The following is a 19,952-nucleotide window of genomic DNA, read 5'->3' on the forward strand; positions in this document are numbered from 1 at the left end:
GGGGGGGGGGGGGGGGGGGGGGTGTCATTCCCTTAACTGTAACAACAGTTTGTAGGTCTTTGTATTGACTTGTCGGCTTTTTTCCTCTGCCTCTTCTCTCCCTACCCCCTAGCTCATGGAAAGATCCTTGGTGGGAAGCCAGGTAGATAACCTCAGCTATAGTTATATTTTTCTGTCCCTTACCAGGATGACTCGGGCACTATCCCTGACTACAACCAACTAAAGAAACAAGAGCTGCAGCCGGGCACAGCCTACAAGTTCCGAGTTGCAGGCATCAATGCCTGTGGCCGGGGGCCCTTCAGTGAAATCTCAGCCTTTAAGACTTGTCTGCCTGGCTTTCCTGGGGCTCCCTGTGCCATTAAAATCAGTAAAGTGAGTATATTGACCTGAGTCTGAACATAACCTACAGGGCCCCTTTTATTCATTTTGTCCTCGCCTTTTTTTGTATGGAGTCCTCTGTACAAAGCCCAAAGGGGAAGGCTAATATTGAACAAAAGTGGGTAGTGTTGATTTGGGAAGGTTGAGCTGGGAGTTGCGTGTGTCTCAGCTCAGCTCCAGGTTGGAGGGAGGAGGGGGAAGCATGAAGCATGTTTGTCTAACCAGAATGTGGCTATAGAGTTCTAGAAGAAGGACGGTGTGTGAGACCTAGACGTCAGACATAGTCTTGGTGTTGTTACTGATCCTACTGATCGCTTGCAAGTTGTCATTTTATTTTTAAGCCTCAAGTTTCCCTACTTGTAAAGTGAGGCGGAACACTGACATCCTTGCTGTGGTTTAGGAGGAGGCAGTGACGGCAGCTGGGGGCGAGGGATGTAGCTGTGTTTCAGGGGTCCAATATGTCTTAAATTTGGGGTCTTTGCTTACAACTTGTTCCTTCTTCTGTAGTAAAGTATTTGCCTAGTGGCATTTCAGGCTGACAGTGGTAACCTTGGGCCTGTGTTTATGAGTTTTTTACCTCTTTCTCACTCTCTCCTTCCCTTTTGTCCCCTAAGAGCCCAGATGGTGCACACCTCACCTGGGAGCCACCCTCAGTGACCTCGGGCAAGATCATTGAGTACTCAGTATACCTAGCCATCCAGAGCTCCCAGGCAGGTGAACCGAAAAGCTCGGCCCCAGCTCAGTTGGCCTTCATGCGGGTCTATTGTGGGCCCAACCCATCCTGCTTGGTGCAGTCCTCCAGCCTCTCCAATGCCCACATAGACTATACCACCAAGCCCGCCATCATCTTCCGAATTGCTGCCCGCAATGAAAAGGGCTACGGCCCTGCCACACAAGTCAGGTGGTTACAAGGTAAGAAGCGTACATGAGAGGGGAATCGGGGGCATCTGGGTAGTGTTTTGAAGGATACCTCTGGCAATAAGTTGAGCAAAGGGACAAAGAGGTTTGTGCTCTATGGGTCATAGATTATACCATAATGCGGGGCTGGGAGGGGGTCTTATTAACCCAGAACCTTGTTTGGAGAGACAGAGTAGAGGTCCCTTCCCTTGAGCTCCTGGTCTAATGAAGGAGACATTTGAGGAAAGGGGGGGGGGGGGGGGGGGGGGGGGCTGAGGAGATTGTTGCTTGTTAATACGTGTGTGAATATAACGTATGTTGATCCAAGGTGATTCACAACTTGTCCCGAGTGGAGAGCTTGAAGAAGGGGCCGTGTGCTCTCATGAGGGAGTTGAGATATCAGCACATGGCATTTTTATGTGAAAGTAAAAATTGTGGAATTGAACAGGTTTGAGAACTGTTGTCCCACTTGTATCTACCTTGAGCCCCGGTTTGCCCTTGTGTCAAGCTAGGCTGCCTCACCTCCCCATTCCCGTTCACCCTCTCCTTTCTGTCCTTGTCTTCTGTAGAATCTAGCAAAGAGAGTTCCAGCTCCAAGCCTGCCAGCAAGCGGCCCTTGTCCTCACCAGAAATGTAAGTGTGGCTCGTGAAGATTTTGGGCGGGGGCGGGGAGAGAGATGGATAGCGTAGGTGGGAAAGGTGCTGGATACTAGTGACCACCACCTAACTTAACACTTCCTGCCACTGGGGTCTTGCAAATCTGAGGGGGGAAATAGTGGGAGCCTGTCTTGACCCTTCTTTCCCTTCTCCCAAGGAAATCTGCTCCAAAGAAATCCAAGGCAGATGGCCAGTGAATGCCGACCCTCTCCCCAGCCCCCTGCTCTGCTTCCAAGATACCACCTGCTGCGCCTTGTACAACTTCCCCTCCTCCCCTACTCCCCCACCCTTTACCCCCAAACCTTTGGAGCCTCCCTCTGCCCGGTTTTCTTGTTCTCCATTTTGTTTTGTTTTGGTTTGTTTGGGTTTCTTGAAAGGGTGGGGAGGACGAATTGTTATGAAGAAAGCACATTTGAAAATATTGGGTTGGGGAGGGGAAAAGGTTAGCTTGAGAAAGAGGAGGAGAGGCCTTCACACCCTGGACCCCTGTGCTGAATTTTGCATGCAGTACCAAACCTTAGAGACAGCGGGTGGCCCCTCGTGCCTCCCCTGGGTGGTAGCGGGAAGAGGGGAAGAGGATGACAACGATGGGGGACCCGTTGGCAGTCTCCCTCTACCCATGAAAGTTTTTCACAGCAGGGTTCCCGTGTAGGTTTTATGCTTTTCCCATATTCGTGACCTTTAAAAGAGAAATTTAAAATTCCTTTTTAAGACAAACATTTCTTTATTCTTGGTTTTCCCTGGGGTTGCAGAGAAGACAGGTGTGGGAATGGAGGAGGAAGGAGGAGGACTTCGGCCGCAAGAAAATCAAAGGAAACCAACGGGCAATGGGCATTTAGCCAGCCTTCCTCCCCTCCCACCCCTTTCTTCAAAGTCGGACTTAGGCCGACCCCACGGACATCTTTTGTCATTTTTATCTTTTTAGTTTGCAGCACCCAGATTCCTTAACCTCACCTCATCCCTGTTCCCCCCAAGCCTGTGATTCCCCAGGGCCCTGGCATCACAATCTGCTACACCCCCCACCCACACTCCTGCACAGAGCAGGGGCTGGCACGGGCAGCATGGCTTGGTCTAGAAGACGCTTTGTAACGCCACACTAGGGCGCAGTAGCCCCAGACAAGTTAGGGTCAGGGGAGGGGGGGAACTATCATAATTTTTTTTTAAGTGAAAAGTTGAAGAAATGAAGCTCATTTTTATTACAATCTTATAGTATGTGGGGCTTTTTTTTTCCCTTTTTTGGGGGGGGGGTATCTTTTAGCGATGTACAAAATGGATTATTTTTTTTTCCTCCCAATCTAGCATCAGTCTTGGCAGGGATGTTCTGGGTGGGGGGAGGCGGGAGGGGGGCTAAACTGGCCAGGATGAGAGAATGGCAGCCCTGGGTAGCGCCAGCAGAGACAGGCTTTAAATACTTTGGTTTCTCTTGACCGCAAACACTTTCTGCATGTTGCCGGTCCCTTATCTTCTGCTGGCCCAATTCCCCTGAAGGAAGAGGGTATGTCAGGTTAATTGGGAGGAAGGAGGCAATAACAACTTAGGCACATAAAGAACCCAGATCCTTTCAAGTTTATCACGTTAGCCAGTTGGGCAATGAGTGAACCATCAGGTTGGTTTTCAAGAAAGGTAATGTTGGAATATGCTGCCTCCCTTGTCCCCCATCCTACCCCCAATCCCTTTATGTCTGAGCTCCCTATAGACCCTTCCCTGGTCGGCTAGGGCCAGTCCAAACAGGAAGGGTTTCTGGTAGAGATGGAGCCGAGAGTAGACAGCTGCCAGTTTCCAAGAGAGGCCCTTCCCTTTTCCTTTGCCCCTCCCCCAAACTTTTGTTTTTGGGGAAAGAGGGGAGTTGAAAGGGCAGAATGGAAACTTGGATTGGAAGAGGTTGAAGTTTGACGATTGGAGGGGGATGGGGGTGCTCTTTCTCAAAGCCAGCAGCTCCGGCCTACAGATTCCATGAATTTGTAGGCCTTGCTCTCCAGCTTCACCCACCTGCTCTGAAGAGTAGAGCCAGTGAGTCAGGAGCTGAACTCAATGTAATAAGGCAGGGTGGCTATGGGGAGCCAAGCTCCCCGGTGCCCCAAACCTGCATTGGCAAAACGAGCACTTTTCAAAATGCTGTACAAAAGAATTTCCAAACAAAAAGCCAGCCTTGAGGATCTGGCTAGAGCCTCTCCTCAGTTCTTGGGCCAGTCTGGAGAGGTAGCGACCGATGTCCCTTTCCCTGCTTCCCCACGGTACCCTCTTCACCCTTCTGCTATTGGACCCTACAAAACTGCAGGGCCTCTTCTTTTGTATTATAGTATATTTCACTGTGGACGACTTTACTGTTTAGTCTCTTAGATTCCATTCGCCTGGTCCTGCCATCTGTTTTTCTTCATCTTCTACCACCCACCCCTTTAATTTCTTGCTTTTTTTTTTTTAAGACAGCTGTTCAATCTTCCATTGTAGAGAACCCCTCCCCCTGTGACTCAATATTACCCTAGTGCTATGTTGTTTGTGCTATTTTGAACAATAAAATACGTTTTTTTGAAATAACCATGTGGTTTTCTTTCCCACCCACAAACTCCAAAGATCATCCCCGAAGACCCAGAGGTAGAAAACACATGTTCCCTGCTCTACCTCTGCTCTCCAGATAGAAAGCACAGTGCTCGTTTGCTCAACTCATGGGGCCCAGCTTAGAGGAGCTTCTAGCCTTTAAGAATGAGGGTTGCCTACCCAGAAGATCTAGCTTCCAGTCCCAGTTCTGCTAACTAGCTGTTGGGCTTTAGATGGCTCACTGCACACCTCAGTTATCCTATCTGTGAAAGGGGAGGAGGGGGGGAGTTGACAGACTTCTAAGGGGCCATGTTAAGAGAAGGTATCTCTTGAAGGAAAAACCTTAAAATTCATGGGCTCCGAGTTCTAGTATAACTTGGAGCTGAGCACACAATGACCAAAAAGAACAGGGTGGAGTCCATGATCGCTGGGCAAAATGTAACTAGCCGCTTTGCTATGCAAACTTCCCCTGCTCAGTTCCCCTTTGCATTGTTGGCTCTGGGAGAGGGAACCAGAACCGGGACCTACTAAGATACTGCATTTAGGGACAGGCATGAATTAGACTGGGGTCTCCTTTTTTTGCTATGATGCTTATTCCTCATTTCCCAACTTGATCAGAGAGTTTGAGGCAGAAAAAACATCGTTTAATCTCATTTCTTATTTCAGAGCTAGATCTTGATAAAATAAAAGTCCCTTTTGTTGCCAAAAGGCCAGCAAGATCCAGAAGAACCTGAACTGGACTTATAGCTCTCCTATAAGTTCGGGATACTCGTTTCCCTTTGACATCGCCCAAGGGAGGATTCCATTTTGCCCCTGTGAAGCTGGGGCCTCTCTGGCGCCCCCTCCCCCAGTTGCCTCCTGCTGAGGTCACACCTGGTTCAGGAGATCTTATATCGGACGCCGCTACGCTTGGGAATTCCAGTTGCCATCTAGTACTGGTTCTCTGCTGTCTTTCTTAATGGACAGAACCAAGGACCTGTTGTCTCCCTGTTCCTGACCCCACCACTAGGTGCTGGGCTGGATGCACCAGAGATACTCAGTAATGTCAGTCACCCAAGAAATCTCTTCCTCTCTTGGGGTTCAGTTCGTGAATCCAGTTGGGGGGCTTAGACAAGATACCTTCCAGGAGCCTATTCCCAGCACTTTGGGGGAAATGGAGGCGAGAAGCCCTGGCTTCTCAGAGCTGTCGGTCTGCCTAGGGAAATGGGATTCACTCAAAGGCACCACTCCAGGAATAGGGCAGTGTGTGCTTCGGGGCCAAGCCTCTTTAGAAGGGCTCAAAGGAAGGAGAGCAGGGGAGACTTCCCAGTCAAAAGCACTTTAAGCTGGGCCTTGGAGGATGGCTAAGATTAGGACACGTAGGGATAGGGACGCAGAGACTTGGTGGGGAGCAAGGGAAATAGAAAACTGGAAAGGTGATGCCTTTAATGCCATGATCCAGGGGTCTGGGCTCTATCCTGTAGGCATCGAGAAGGGGAATCTGTTCACATCTGCTTCAGAAAGATGGGGTAATCCTGGCCAAAAGGGAAAAGATGACCGGTAGCAGTCTTTGGGGGGGGGGGGGGAACGGTACCTTTTCCACTCCCATCCCCGTCCGGGTGCCCATGTCTCCCTACCTTGTGGCTATCCATACCACAGCCTGGATGAGTGTTCTATACGTTAGGGTAGAAAACAGCTCATTTTCATCAACCAAAGAGGGGGAAGGTTCTTCACACAAAAGCACTGGAGAAAGACCCCCTACCGGCCTGGGCCAACCACGACAGTTGCACAGGAAAATCTCTCCATCCCAACTTATTGAGAATAAGGGGCGTCCTTCCCAGCCCTTGCCAACTATGCTGCCGACGTCCCTCATTGCAAGTAATAGGAGCCGCTCCCCCAAGGAAGTGTTCCACTGAGCACGTTGATGAGGATGCTTCTTGCTCACAAGTGAATGAATGAGTGAAAAAGCATTTATTGAGCACTTACTGTGTGGAACATAAAGGATACAAATAGAAAATTAAGACAGTTAATTAAGAACCAAAGCAGAGGCTGCTGACGAGTTACATCTCTGAAAGGCCCTATGGCTAATAGATTAGGCCGAAAGGGGGGAGGGCCAGGAAATAGCCACTGTTCCCAGGAGTGATGGGGTTTCCTGCCTCTGCACAGTCAACTTGGTGACACCGCAGATAAAATTCCAGGCCTGGAGTCAAAAAGGCTCCATTTTGTTAGTTCAAATCTGACTTGAGACACCAGCTGTATGACCCTGGACTAGTCACTTAGCCATCTACCTCAATTCCCACTTTGTAAAATGAGCTAGAGAAGGAAGCAGCAACCCCTCTAGTATCTTTGCCAAGAAAAACCAAGTAGGGTCAGAGAGTGAACGACAATGAGAAGCCTTTTTGCTCATTAAATCTCCAAGATGTATTAGAGAATGTGGAATCTGAGTGATTGTGGATGGACATTAAGGCCAAGTCCCCAGTTGCCAGCCAAGCGAGTTGGTCTTGTTCTAGAGCAGCAGGAATGGAAAGTGCTCCTGGAAGGGGAGAGGGGAGGAAACGGGGTGAAAGTCCGCAGAAAAAAGGCCTTTCTACTTGTGGTCTTGGGCACAAGGTGCAATTCTACAAACAGACTGAAACTTCCGGCCCCGCTCCGTCCCAGATGATGCTGGGCAGAAGGGGCTCCTGGAATTATAAATCCGTCCTCCTCTGGTGGGTGAAGGCTCCCCTGAGCCACCCACTCAGTGCTGGGCACTCAGGCTAAATCAGGCAGTAAGCCCAGGCGTGCTAGGAGTTCATCCTAGGCTATCCTACCTAACTTTTACCAGCCTTAAAGGCTCTAAAGCCAAACTGAACTCATTCCTGCCCTCGAGGGCCTTACAAATCTGGACACCTATGTGGATTTAACTGTTCATAGACTGGACCTCGAAATTCTGGAAGCCTTGCCCAGCATTGACAGTAAGTCCGGCCCCAGTGGTTTCATTCAGCAAGAAAACACCTTATGGAGTGTCTTCTAGTAGGTCCAAGTGAACTCTCCTGAAAGTGGAAACCTCCCGTTCTTCCCCAAGTTTAAGTTGTAACGACTTTGGCCTATTTGAGTAAATACCAGAGGGCCAAGAAAGAGAGCACGGATACTGTGGGCCTTGGGAAGTTTCGCTCAGAGCTGAACCTCGAAGAAAGGAAGAGAACAGAGTCCGTTCCTAGCAGGATCCAATGGAGGGAATGTCCGGCTCCGGGCCCCCAACCGAGCCAATCTCTCTGTGGGGTGCGCTTCTCCCTTCCTCAACATGGCCTGAGGGCCCCTGAGAGCTGGAGAACCTGCAGAAAGTTGGTCAGTCTCCGGATGGAGAAGTCTAGACCTTTTCTTTTGATGGGGTGTTTTGGGTACCTTGTACAATTTGGGTTAAGTATTCGATCTCAGGCTCTGTGTTGTCTTTAGCTTTGGCAAAACTCCCCTCAAATTCCCACTTAATTCTGAAACCTGGGATGGGGAAAGTGGAGCTATGGAAGGCTTAACTGTAGAACTGGATGAAGCAGAGGCGGCCGAACCTGAAAGAAAAGCCAGGCTGGGGGGCTAAGATTTGGAGGCTTCAAAATGCTTCATTTTCTTCATTTGCAAAACAAGCCTACATCCAAATGCTGAATCTAAGGTGCGGCTCTGTCCTTGAGGAGGTCAATGGACTGGCCGGGCAAGTGTGATCTGGGGTCGGGGAGGGGGGGGGGGGAGGATCTGCAACGGTCCTTGCCAATGTACTTCAAGTTCTCTTTGGCTCATGGAGGCTCCAGGGAAAAGGCTTGAAGTTTAGGCTTCCCCTTTCTATGGGTACCAGATCTATCAAGGTGGACGGCAGTGGCGGTGGTGATGGTGACCTCATATGCAAGATAGCCATCAGAGGGGGCCAGCTGTTTCTTTCTTTCTTTACAGAAAGTGCGCGAAACACCAAAAAGGCTCATGAAAAAATACAGGAAACATTCTATAACATACTATTTCCATTCACCTCAGGCCTACAACTGTCTAAGCAAATCACAGTGGTCATCGAGGTGGGCTGGCAAGTCCATATCTTCCACCCAGCAGTGTCGCTGTTTTCGTCTGCCAGCCATAAAACAGTCGCCCTCTTAGTGGTAGTCCTTCGTCTCCTCCCAAAAATGTGCTGGGAAAGAGTTTTTCCTTTGGTCACCTGGTCTCCCAAATCCCCGAATCTGGAATTCTTAATCCACGAGGTAACCGAGATCGGAAACGTCCATTTATCAAGATTGCTGGTTGTTGATCCGTGCTGAGAAAAGGAAGCTGGAAAACGGGAGCCATCTATCATTGGTTCAGGAAAGCTTGCCTTTCACCTGAATAAACCCAGCTCCCACTTCCATGCACATCTGCTCTACAAGGTTTCTGAAATTTTTTCCACTCAAGAAAATTTTCACATAACCCCATGTATTCAGGGATATAAACTAGGTAAACAAATCAAATATGTACTGATAACAAATCGTAATTTCATGATCTCCACATTCAATTACAAGACCCCATATGGGATCCCAAAGCACAGTTTAAAAAGCTGACTTTCTGTAAGATACCGCCATTGGCGAAGAGAGAAATTATCCTCACTGCACGTGCCTAGGAGTCTAAAGGAGAGAAACTATACCATGAGGAAGAAGGCTGAAGAGCAGCAGAGCCTTCCCACAGCTCATTAGTACAGGCCAAAGAAGGAAAGCTTCCTGACAGTAGTCCGTCTCCCCACACCCCCCTTCCCAGTCACCAGCAGTGTACCAGCAGCCTTTACTTCCTAAAGACCTAATCAGAGTCCACTGGATCCTACCAGCAAGGCATGTGTTCCTCATCAAGGGCATCTTGCCCCTTGTGACTAAAACCCTGATGAAGCCCCTGTTGTGGGGTGAGAAGGAATAGATCCCATGCCGGGAACGCTCTTTGCAGTATGTCCCATAAGTGGGCAACCAGCCTCTGCTTAGAGGTCTCTGGTGAAGGGACCCCATTTACTTCCCCATTAATTTCATGTTTGGACAATTCCAGTGAGAAAGCTTTTTCCTTCCCGAGAGCCTTCCATTTGCCTCTTTGTAAGTGCTACCTCTGGCTCCTGATTCCGCCCTCCCAGACCAAGCAGACAGAACAAGCTAATCCTTCTGACACATAGCCAGAAGCTGACCGAGTGGGGATCCGTGCTTGGATCCTTCACCATTCTTGCCTTCTCTGCATTTGCCCCCCACCCCCTGTCAATTAATGGTATTTTATTTTTCCCAAGTACACGTACAAATAGTTTTAAACATTGATTTTTGTAAGATTTTGAGTTCCAAATTTTTCTCCTTCTCTCCTTTCCCCCCTCCCTCCCTAAGATAACAATCTGATATAGGTTACACAGGTACATACGATCATTTAAAACAGATTTCCATATTGGTCGTGTTGTGGAAGAAAAATCAGAACTACTATACCAATCAGACTCCCAAAAAACTATTTTAATGACCTAGAAAAAATAACAACAAAGTTCATATGGAAAAACAAAAGGTCAAGAATTTCAAGGGAATTAATGAAAAAAAAAATCAAATGATGGTGGCTTAGCTGTACCAGATCTAAAATTATATTATAGAGCAGCAGTTACCAAAACTATTTGGTATTGGCTAAGGAATAGATTAGTTGATCAGTGGAATAGATTAGGTTCAAGGGATAAAACAGTCCACAAATATAGCAACCTAGTCTTTGACAAACCCAAAGACCCAGCTTTTGGGATAAGAACTTACTGTTTGATAAAAATTGCTGGGAAAATTGGAAACTAATATGGCAAAAACTAGGCATTGATCCATACTTAACGCTGTACACCAAGATAAGGTCAAAATGGGTTCATGACCTAGGCATAAAGAATGAAATTATTAATAAATTAGAGGAACACAGGATAGTTTACCTCTCAGACCTGTGCAAGGGGAAGGTCTTTATGACCAAAGCAGAATTAGAGATCATTACTGATCACAAAATAGAAAATTTTGATTATACCAAACTGAAAAGTTTTTGTACAAACAAAACTAATGCAGACAAGATTAGAAGGGAAGCAATAAACTGGGAAAATATTTTTACAGTCAAAGGTTCTGATAAAGGCCTCATTTCCAAAATATAGAGAGAATTAACTCTAATTTATAAAAAATCAAGCCATTCTCCAATTGAAAAATGGTCAAAGGATATGAACAGACAATTCTCAGATGAAGAAATTGAAACTATTTCTAATCATATGAAAAATGCTCTAAGTCATTATTAATCAGAGAAATGCAAATTAAGACAACTCTAAGATACCACTACACACCTGTCAGATTGGCTAAGATGACAGGAAAAAATAATGATGATTGTTGGAGGGGATGCGGGAAAACTGGGACATTGATGCATTGTTGGTGGAGTTGCGAACAAATCCATCCATTTTGGAGAGTAGTTTGGAACTAAGCTCAAAAAGTTATCAAACTGTGCATACCCTTTGATCCAGCAGTGTTACTACTGGGATTATATCCCAAAGAGATTATAAAGAAGGGAAAGGGACCTGTATGTGCACGAATGTTTGTGGCAGCCCTTTTTGAAGTGGCTAAAAACTGGAAACTGAATGGATGTCCATCAGTTGGAGAATGGCTGAATAAATTATGGTATATGAATATTATGGAATATTACTGTTCTGTAAGAAATGACCAACAGGATAATTTCAGAAAGGCCTGAGAGACTTACAGAACTGATGCTGAGTGAAATGAGCAGGACCAGGAGATCATTATATACTTCAACAACAATACTATATGATGACCAGTTCTGATGGACCTGGCCATCCTCAGCAACGAGATCAACCAAATCATTTCCAATGGAGCAGTAATGAACTGAACCAGCTATACTCAGAGAAAGAACTCTGGGAGATGACTAAAAACCATTACATTGAATTCCCAATCCCTATATTTATGCACACCTGCATTTTTGATTTCCTTCACAAGCTAATTGTACAATAATTCAGAGTCTGATTCTTTTTGTACAGCAAAATAATGTTTTGGTCATGTATACTTATTATGTATCTAAGTTATATTTTAATATATTTAACATCTACTGGTCATCCTGCCATTTAGGGGAGGGGGTGGGGGGGGTAAGAGGTGAAAAATTGGAACAAGAGGTTTGGCAATTGTTAATGCTGTAAAGTTACCCATGTATATATCCTGTAAATAAAAGGCTATTAAATAAAAAAAAAATCAGAACTAAAGGGAAAGGGGGCAGCCAGGTGGTGCAGTGGATAGAGCACCAGCCCTGAAATCAGGAGGACCTGAGTCCTCTCAGGTCTAATCTAACCTCAGACACTTAACACTTCCTAGCTGTGACCCTGGGCAAGTCACTTAACCCCTAATTGCCTGAGCAAAAAGTGTTAAAAAAAAAAAAAGAAATGGAAAAACCATGAGAAAGGAGCCCCTCAAAAAGGTGAAAATAATGTGATTCTACCTGCATTCAGTCTCCATAGTTCCTACTTTTCTTTCAAGGCCCAGCTCAGGTATCACAATTTCCAAGGAATTACTCTGTCCCTATCTGCTAGCCCCAGTGATCCCTCCCCATCACTACCAAGACCCTATAGGTCTTATTTGTTATCTGTGTCTAATATGGTCTGTGAGAACTGGCTCCCCAACCAGTATCTAAAGGCCGGGGTCTAGCTGTTCCCAGGCTGTTGTTTTCCCCGTAATACAGTCAAGGCCAGCCAGGGAGGGCTCAGTGCATGCTCACCAATTGATTAAGGGTCTAGAAGGGTGAACTAGGCCTCAATCTCAACTTCCTGTGAACTTCTCCCCTGAGCTTTAGGAAGGGGATTACATTAACTGGAAACTGGGGAGACAACCACCTCAGGACACCCAGGTAGCTCTATCTTTCAGGCCCTCCCCATTCCCAACCCAGATTTCAGCCTCCAGAAGTAACATAGAAGGGGGGTCTTTTTTCCATACTTTTCCTTAGTTCTTCACATTTAAAATAATTGTCATCGATATAAGTGAGTAGTTGGCCATGTGAACCTGCCTTCCCCACCCAGAGTGCCATCCCTTTATTAAAAATTATGCCGGCTCTTTTTGTAGCGGCAAGAAACTAGAAATTGAGTAGATGCCCATCAAATTGTACCATGTAACAGTAAGACTGTGATGATCAACTATGATAGACTTGATTATTCTCAGCGGTTCAGTGATCTAAAGCAATCCTAATAAGCTTTAGCTAGAAAATACCCTCCTCATTATGATGACTCAGTGATTCACTGTCGGCTTTCCTTTTAACATTGTAGGAGAAAGAACTATGGAGAATGTAATCAGCGCATGCGTACTCAGCACATGCTATGTTCACTTTTTTTCCCTTTTCTTCTTTTTTTTTTTCCTCTCATGGTTTTTCCCTTTTGTTCGATTTTTCCCTTCCAACGTAATTCATAAGAAAACATATTTTAAAAAATGAATGTACATGTATAACTTAAAACAAAACTTGTTTTACAAGTACCTGGGGAAAATAAGAGTAAAAAAGAAGAAAATTATGCTGGCTCTTTTGTAGGTAGTGTCAATGAACTAAAAATTCAGTGGATGCCCATCAGTTGGGCAATGGCTACATGTCATGTTATGAATATAATGGAATATGGTTCTTTTTCAAATAGCTTTTTATTTACAAGATATATGCATGGGTAATTTTTCAGCATTGACAATTGACAAATCTTTTGTTCCAATTGTTTTCCCTCTTTTCCCCACTCCCTCCCTCAGATGGCAGGTAGACAATACATTGTTAAATATGTTGAAGTATAAGTTAAATACAAGATACGTATACATGTCCATACGGTTATTTTGCTGTACAAAAAGAGTCGGACTTTGAAATAGTGTACAATGAACCTGAGAAGGAAATCAAAATGCAAGCAGACAAAAACAGAGGGATTGGAAATACTATGTGGTGCTTCACACTCATTTCCCAGAGTTCTTTCGCTGGGTGTAGCTGCTTCTATTTATTATTGAACAAATGGAGCTGATTTGATTCATCTCATTGTTGAAGAGAGCCATGTTCATCAGAACTGATCATCATATAGTATTGAAATATATAATGATCTCCTGGCCCTGCTCATTTCACTCAGCATCAGTTCATGTAAGTCTCTCCAAGCCTCTCTGTAGTCATCCTGCTGGTCATTTCTTACAGAACAATAATATTTCGTAGCATTCATATACCATAATTTATTCAGCCCTTCTCCAATTGATGGACATCCGCTTAGTTTCCAGCTTCTTGCCACTACAAAGAGGGCTGCCACAAACATTTTTGAACATGTGGGTCCCTTTCCCTTCTTTAAGATCTCTTTGGGATATAAGCCCAGCAGAAACACTGCTGGATCAAAGGGTATGCACAGTTTGATAACTTTTTGAGCATAGTTCCAAATTGCTCTCCAGAATGGCTGGATGTACGGATAGAAACAAAGTATTTTCACCTTTTTTTGTTTGTTTGTTCACTTTTTCTTTCTTGTGGATTTTTACCCTTTTGGTCTGATTTTTCTTGCACAATATGACAAAGATGGAAATATTTTTAAAAGGATTGCACATGTCTAACCTATATTGAATTGTTTGTCACCTTGGGAAGGGAGGGAAGGAAAAAAATTTGAAACACCAAGTCTGACAAAAATGAATGTTGAAAGCTACTTTGAAAATATATTGGAAATATTTGAAAAAATAAAATACTATTGAAAGTTGAAAAAAAAGAAAAGAAAAATATGCTAACTTGGTAATCTTTATCCCCTAGAATTTTGAATGCACCTCTTGGATGTGGTTGTATTCTCTACCTATTGTATTGTTGTGAATTGTTAGCCATTATTTGATTTTGTACCATAAAAAAGTTCTGAGTTACAGAAAACAACATAGTAATTTTTTTAATCTGAAGAGAAGTTATGGTAACTAAAATACGGTCAGATGAGGAACATATGCTATATGAATGTAATGGAATATTATTGTTCTATAAAGCCTTCTTAACATTCTGTCTGTTACATTCATTTTCTGTTTGCTGGCAAAAAAAATTATGTAAGATTACTTTTCTGTTTGTGTTAACACTAATTTCTATCAAGCTGTTATGATTTTTTAGTCAGTCTTTTTTGTTCTCTTAATATTGGCTAATTTACCAGGATCATTATACGTCAAGCAAATGAATTCAAGCAGCCACTGGCTGGAGGAGTTGAAAGAAAGAAAGAAAGAAAAAGAAAGAAAGAAAGAAAGAAAAAGAAAGAAAGAAAGAAAGAAAGACTCATTGTCTTGCTTTTAACGCTGTAACATAACAATGAACTAGAAAGAGACCAAGTATCAATTTGAGTAGCTAGGTGGTGCTCTAATGCCATATCTGGAGTCAGGAAGACTCATCTTCCTGAGTTTAAGTGTGAGCTCAGTCATCTAGTAACTGTGTCACCCTGGGTAAGTCACTTCACCCTGTTTGCCTCAGTTGCCTCATCTGTAGAATGAACTGGAGAAGGAAATAGCAAACCACTCCAGTATCTTTGCCAAGAAAACTCCAAAATGGGGCCACAAAGAGTCAGACAAGATTGAACAACAAAAATTCGGTTCAGCAAAACTGACCAGACCAGATCAACCTCAACCTTGACTGTCCCGCTCTGAAAAGAAAAAAACCTTCATGTTAGCATCTCTTCATATATCATGTTGGTATCTCCCAAAGCCATCTGGTCACTTTGTCAGCAGTCTTGCTGTTACTAAGCCACATCTGTCTGCCTGGAGTGGCCCCCTCCGTGCCAGATCTGACTCCATGCCCCTTGTCCTTCTCTACACCTTGGAACTCTGACCTTTGGAATGAGCCATCGTGGTTATTGATTGGCTGTGGACAAAGCAACTGCGCTTCATTGAGCCTCCCTGGCAGTATGCCTGGGTCATCTTGCCATCGGCCGCTCTGCCGCTGCAAGCACACCTTCCCCCCACCCTCACTCTCTTTCCACCACTCCTCTCTGCTTCTAGCTAGGTTATCCTTGTTTCTGGAAATGATGACCTCTTTATGGATCAGTTTCCTTTCCCTGGGAGTTTCCCATCCTAAACTCTCTTTTCCTACCCCATGCCCCAGTATTTGTGGTCTTCGCCATTAGAATATAAACATCTTGAGTTGATATTTCATATCTGAATCCTCTTCTCCCAGCACACAATAAACACTTCCCACATAGTTCAGTAAGCTTTGTGTAGCTTTCATCTTGTTCCCAGGAAGACTGTGAAGATATTTATCTCTGCTTTATGTAAAGCCCACAGAAATGAGGGGATGGTGCAGCAGAAAGAAAAACTGGAGAAAGATGGTTTGAGGGGGGAACTCAACTTTAACTGTGGATCTGCAACCTTTATTCTGGAAAAAAGGACATGGATAGATAACTTGAGGGATTTAGTAAAACCATGACCAGGAGGAATCGCTATAGAATAGAATGGATTGATTTAGATCCAGGAAGTCCTGTTCTCCGAAAAGGAAGGAGGTAGCTAGGAGAAGACAATAGGTGGTAAGGCCAGGCCGGAGGGAAGAACTGTAAAGAGAAATACACTAGTAAGGGGACGAGAAGAGGGAAAGGAAGAAGAAGAAAGAAAGAAAAAGAAAGGAAGGAAGAAAGAAAGAAAAGAGAAAGGAGGAAGAAGAGGCATGAAAGAAGGCTAGAAGAAGGAAGGAAGCTGAAAGAAAGAAGGAAGGAAGGAAAAGGAAAAGGAAGGAAGAAGGAAGGAAGGAAGGAAAAGAAAGAGAGGAATGAAAGAAGAAGAGGAAGAAAGAAGGAAAGGAAGAAAAAAAAGGAAGAAAGAAAGGAAGGAAGAAGAAAGAAGAAAGAAGGAAGAGGAAGAAAGGAAGGAAGGGAAGGAAAGAAGAAAGAAGGAAAGAAAGAAATGAGGAAGGAAAAGAAAGAAGGAAAGAAAGGAAGGAAGGAAAGAAAGAAGAAAAGAAGGAAGGAAGAAAGAAAGAAAGGAAGGAAGAAAGAAGAAGAGGAAAGAAGGGAAGGAAGGAAAAAAAAAGAAGGAAAAAGAAGGAAAGAAAAAGAAAAAGGAAAGAAAGGAAGAAGGAAAGAAAGAAAGAAGGAAGGAAGAAGAAAGAAGGAAAGAAAGGAAGGAAGAAAAAAGAAAGAAGGAAAGAAAGAAGGAAGGAAGGGAAAAAGAAGAAAGGAAAGAAAGGAAGGAAGGAAGGAAGGAAGGAAAAAGAAAGAAGGAAAGAAAGAAAGAAAGGAAGAAAGAAAGAAAGGAAGGAAAAAGAAAGAAGGAAAGAAAGGAAGGAAGGAGGAAGAAAGAAGGAAAGGAAGAAAGGAAGGAAGGAAGAAAAAAGAAAGAAGGAAAGAAAGAAAGGAAGGAAGAAGAAGAAAGAAAGAAAGGAAGGAAGAAGAAAGAAGGAAAGAAAGAAAGAAAGGAAGGAAGAAAGAAAGGAAGGAAGAAAGGAAGAAGAGAAAGAAGGAAGGAAGGAAAAAGAAGAAGGAAAGAAAGGAAGGAAGAAGAAAGAAGGAAAGAAAGGAAGGAAGAAAGAAGAAAGGAAAGAAAGAAAGGAAGAAGAAAAAGAAAGAAGGAAAGAAAAAAGGAAAAGGAAAAGAAAAAGGAAAGAAAGGAAAGAAGAAAAAGAAAGAAAGGAAGGAAGGAAGAAGAAAGAAGGAAAGAAAGGAAGGAAGAAAAAAGAAAGAAAAGAAAGAAGAAGAAGGAGAAAGAAAGGAAGGAAGGAAAGAAAGAAAGAAGGAAGAAAAGAAGGAAAGAAAGAAGGAAAAAAGAAAGAAGGAAGAAGGAAAGAAAGGAAGGAAAGAAAGAAGGAAAGAAAAGGAAGGAAGGAAGAAAGAAAGAAGGAAAGAAAAAGAAGGAAGAAAGGAAGGAAGAAAAAGAAAGAAGGAAGAAGAAAGAAAGAAAGGAAGGAAGGAAAAGAAAGAAGGAAAAAGAAAGGAAGGAAGGAAGGAAGAAGAAAAAAGAAAGAAAGAAGAAGAAAGAAAGGAAGAAAGAAAGAAAGGAAGGAAAAAGAAAGAAGGAAAGAAAGAAAGGAAGGAAGGAAAAAGAAAGAAGGAAAGAAAGGAAGGAACGAAGGAAAAAGAAAGAAGGAAAGAAAGGAAAGAAGAAAGAAAGAAAGGAAGGAAGAAGAAAGAAAGAAGGAAAGAAGAAGGAAGGAAGGGAAAAGAAAGAAGAAGAAAGAAAGGGAAGGAAAGAAGAAAGGAAAGAAAGAAAGGAAGGAAGGAAGGAAGGAAGGAAAAAGAAAGAAGGAAAGAAAGAAAGAAAGGAAGAAAGAAAGAAAGGAAGGAAAAAGAAAGAAGGAAAGAAAGAAAGGAAGGAAGGAAAAAGAAAGAAGGAAAGAAAGGAAGGAAGGAAGGAAAAAGAAAGAAGGAAAAGAAAGAAAGAAAGGAAGGAGAAGAAAAGAAAGAAGGAAGAAGAAAGAAGGAAAGAAAAGAAAGAAGGAAGGAAGGAAAAGAGAAAGAAAGGAAGAAAGGGAAGGAAGAAGGAAGAAGAAAGAAGGAAAAGAAAGAAAGGAAGGAAAGAAAGAAGGAAAAGAAAGAAAGGAAGGAAAAGAAAGAAGGAAAGAAAGAAAGGAAGGAAGGAAAAAGAAAGAAGGAAAGAAAGAAAGAAGGAAGGGAAAAAGAAGAAAGGAAAGAAAGGAAGAAAGAAAGGAAGGAAGGAAGGAAAAAGAAAGAAGGAAAGAAAGAAAGAAAGGAAGAAAGAAAGAAAGGAAGGAAAAGAAAGAAGGAAAGAAAGGAAGGAAGGAGGAAGAAAAGAAGGAAAGGAAAGAAAGGAAGGAAGAAGAAAAAGAAAAGAAGGAAAAGAAGAGAAAGAAGGAAAGAAGAAGGAAAGAAAGAAAGGAAGGAAGAAGAAAGAAGGAAAAGAAAGAAAGAAAGGAAGAAGGAAGAAGAAAAAAAGAAAAAGAAGGAAAGAAAAAGGAAGGAAGAAGAAAAGAAAGAAAGAAGGAAGGAAGAAGAGAAAGGAAAGAAAGGAAGGAAGAAAAGAAAGAAGGAAAGAAAGAAAGAAAGGAAGGAAAGAAAGAAGGAAGAAAGAAGAAGGAAAGAAAAGAAAGAAGAAGGAAAGAAAGAAAGAAGAAAGAAAGAAAGGAAGGAAAAGAAAGAAGGAAAGAAAGAAAGGAAGGAAGGAAAAAAGAAAGGAAGGAAGGAAGAAGAAAAGAAAGAAGAAAGAAGGAAGGAAGAAGAAAGAAAGAAAGAAGAAGGAAGGAAGAAAGAAAGAAAAGAAAGGAAGGAAGGAAAAAGAAGAAGAAAGAAGGAAGGAGGAAAAGAGAAGGAAAGAAAAGAAAGAAAGAAAGAAGAAGGAAAGGAAGGGAAAGAAAAGAAAGAAAGGAAGAAAGAAAGAAAGGAAGGAAAAAGAAAGAAGAAGAAAGAAAGGAAGGAAGAAGGAAAGAAGGAAAAGAAAGGAAAAGAAAGGAAAGGAAGAAGAAGAAAGAAAGGAAGGAAGAAAAGAAGAAAGAAGGAAGAAAAGAAAGAAAAGGAAGGAAGGAAAAGAAGAAAGGAAAGAAAGAAGAAAGAAGGAAGGAAGGAAGAAAAGAAAGAAGGAAAAGAAAGAAAGAAAGAAAGAAAGAAAGAAAGGAAGAAAGAAAGAAAGGAAGGAAAAGAAAGAAAGAAAGAAAGGAAGAAGGAAGGAAGAAAGAAGGAAAGAAGAAAGAAGGAAGGAAGAAGAAAGAAGGAAAGAAAGGAAGGAAGGAAAAGAAGAAAGGAAAGAAAGAAGGAAGGAAGGGAAAGAAGGAAAGAAGAAGAAAGAAGAAGGAAAAGAAGAAAGAAGGAAGGAAGAAGGAAAGAAAGAAGGAAAGAAAGGAAAAGAAGAAAGAAAGAAAGGAAGGAAGGAAGAAGAAAGAAGGAAAGAAAGGAAGGAAGAAAAAAGAAAGAAGGAAAGAAAGGAAGGAAGGAAAAGAAGAAAGAAAGAAGGAAAGAAAAGAAAGGAAGGAAGGAAAAGAAAGAAGGAAAGAAAGGAAAGGAAGAAAGAAAGAAAGGAAGGAAAAGAAAGAAGGAAGAAAGGAAGAAAGGAAGAAAGAAAGGAAAAAAAGGAAGGAAGAAAAAAGAAAGAAGAAAGAAAGAAAGGAAGGAAAGAAGAAGGAAAGAAAGAAAGGAAGGAAGAAGAAAGAAGGAAAGAAAGAAAGAAAGGAAGGAAGGAAAAAGAAAGAAGGAAAGAAAGGAAGGAAGAAGAAGAAAGAAAGGAAGGAAGGAAGAAGAAGAAGGAAAGAAAGGAAGGAAGAAAAGAAAGAAGGAAAGAAAGGAAGGAAGGAAGAAGAAAGAAAGAAAGGAAGGAAGAAGAAAGAAAGAAAGAAAGAAAGGAAGAAGGAAAAAGAAAGAAGAAAGAAAGAAGGAAGAAGGAAAAAGAAAGAAGGAAGGAAAGAAAGGAAGGAAGAAGGAAAAAAAGAAAGAAGAAGAAAGGAAAGAAGAAAGGAAGAAAGAAAGAAGAAGGAAGGGGAAGGAAAAGAAAGAAGGAAGAAAGAAAAGAAGGAAGAAGAAAGAAAAGCAAGAGAAGGAAAGAAAGAAAGGAAGGAAGGAAAAAGAAAGAAGGAAAGAAAGGAAGGAAGAAGGAAAAAGAAAGAAGGAAAGAAAGGAAGGA

At 42.9% G+C, this 19,952-nt stretch overlaps 1 protein-coding gene across 4 annotated transcripts in view; it reads left to right on the forward strand.

Moving 5' to 3' along the window:
* HCFC1 (host cell factor C1) overlaps positions 1 to 4,467 on the forward strand; it is a 28,157-nt gene extending 23,690 nt beyond the window's left edge. For 2 of the 4 annotated variants that reach the window (XM_031944846.1, XM_031944849.1), the window contains exons 23-26: positions 163 to 372; positions 993 to 1,290; positions 1,845 to 1,908; positions 2,090 to 4,467. In XM_031944846.1, coding sequence (XP_031800706.1) covers positions 163 to 372; positions 993 to 1,290; positions 1,845 to 1,908; positions 2,090 to 2,129 — 612 coding nt within the window. In that variant the 3' untranslated portion in view covers positions 2,130 to 4,467. The remainder of the gene's footprint in view (positions 1 to 162; positions 373 to 992; positions 1,291 to 1,844; positions 1,909 to 2,089) is intronic. The other 2 variants (XM_031944848.1, XM_031944850.1) reach the window with 1 other exon arrangement.
* The last annotated feature ends 15,485 nt before the right edge of the window (positions 4,468 to 19,952 follow it).

This window comes from Sarcophilus harrisii, chromosome X (assembly GCF_902635505.1).
Source record: "Sarcophilus harrisii chromosome X, mSarHar1.11, whole genome shotgun sequence".
Classification (NCBI taxonomy): Eukaryota; Metazoa; Chordata; class Mammalia; order Dasyuromorphia; family Dasyuridae; genus Sarcophilus; species Sarcophilus harrisii.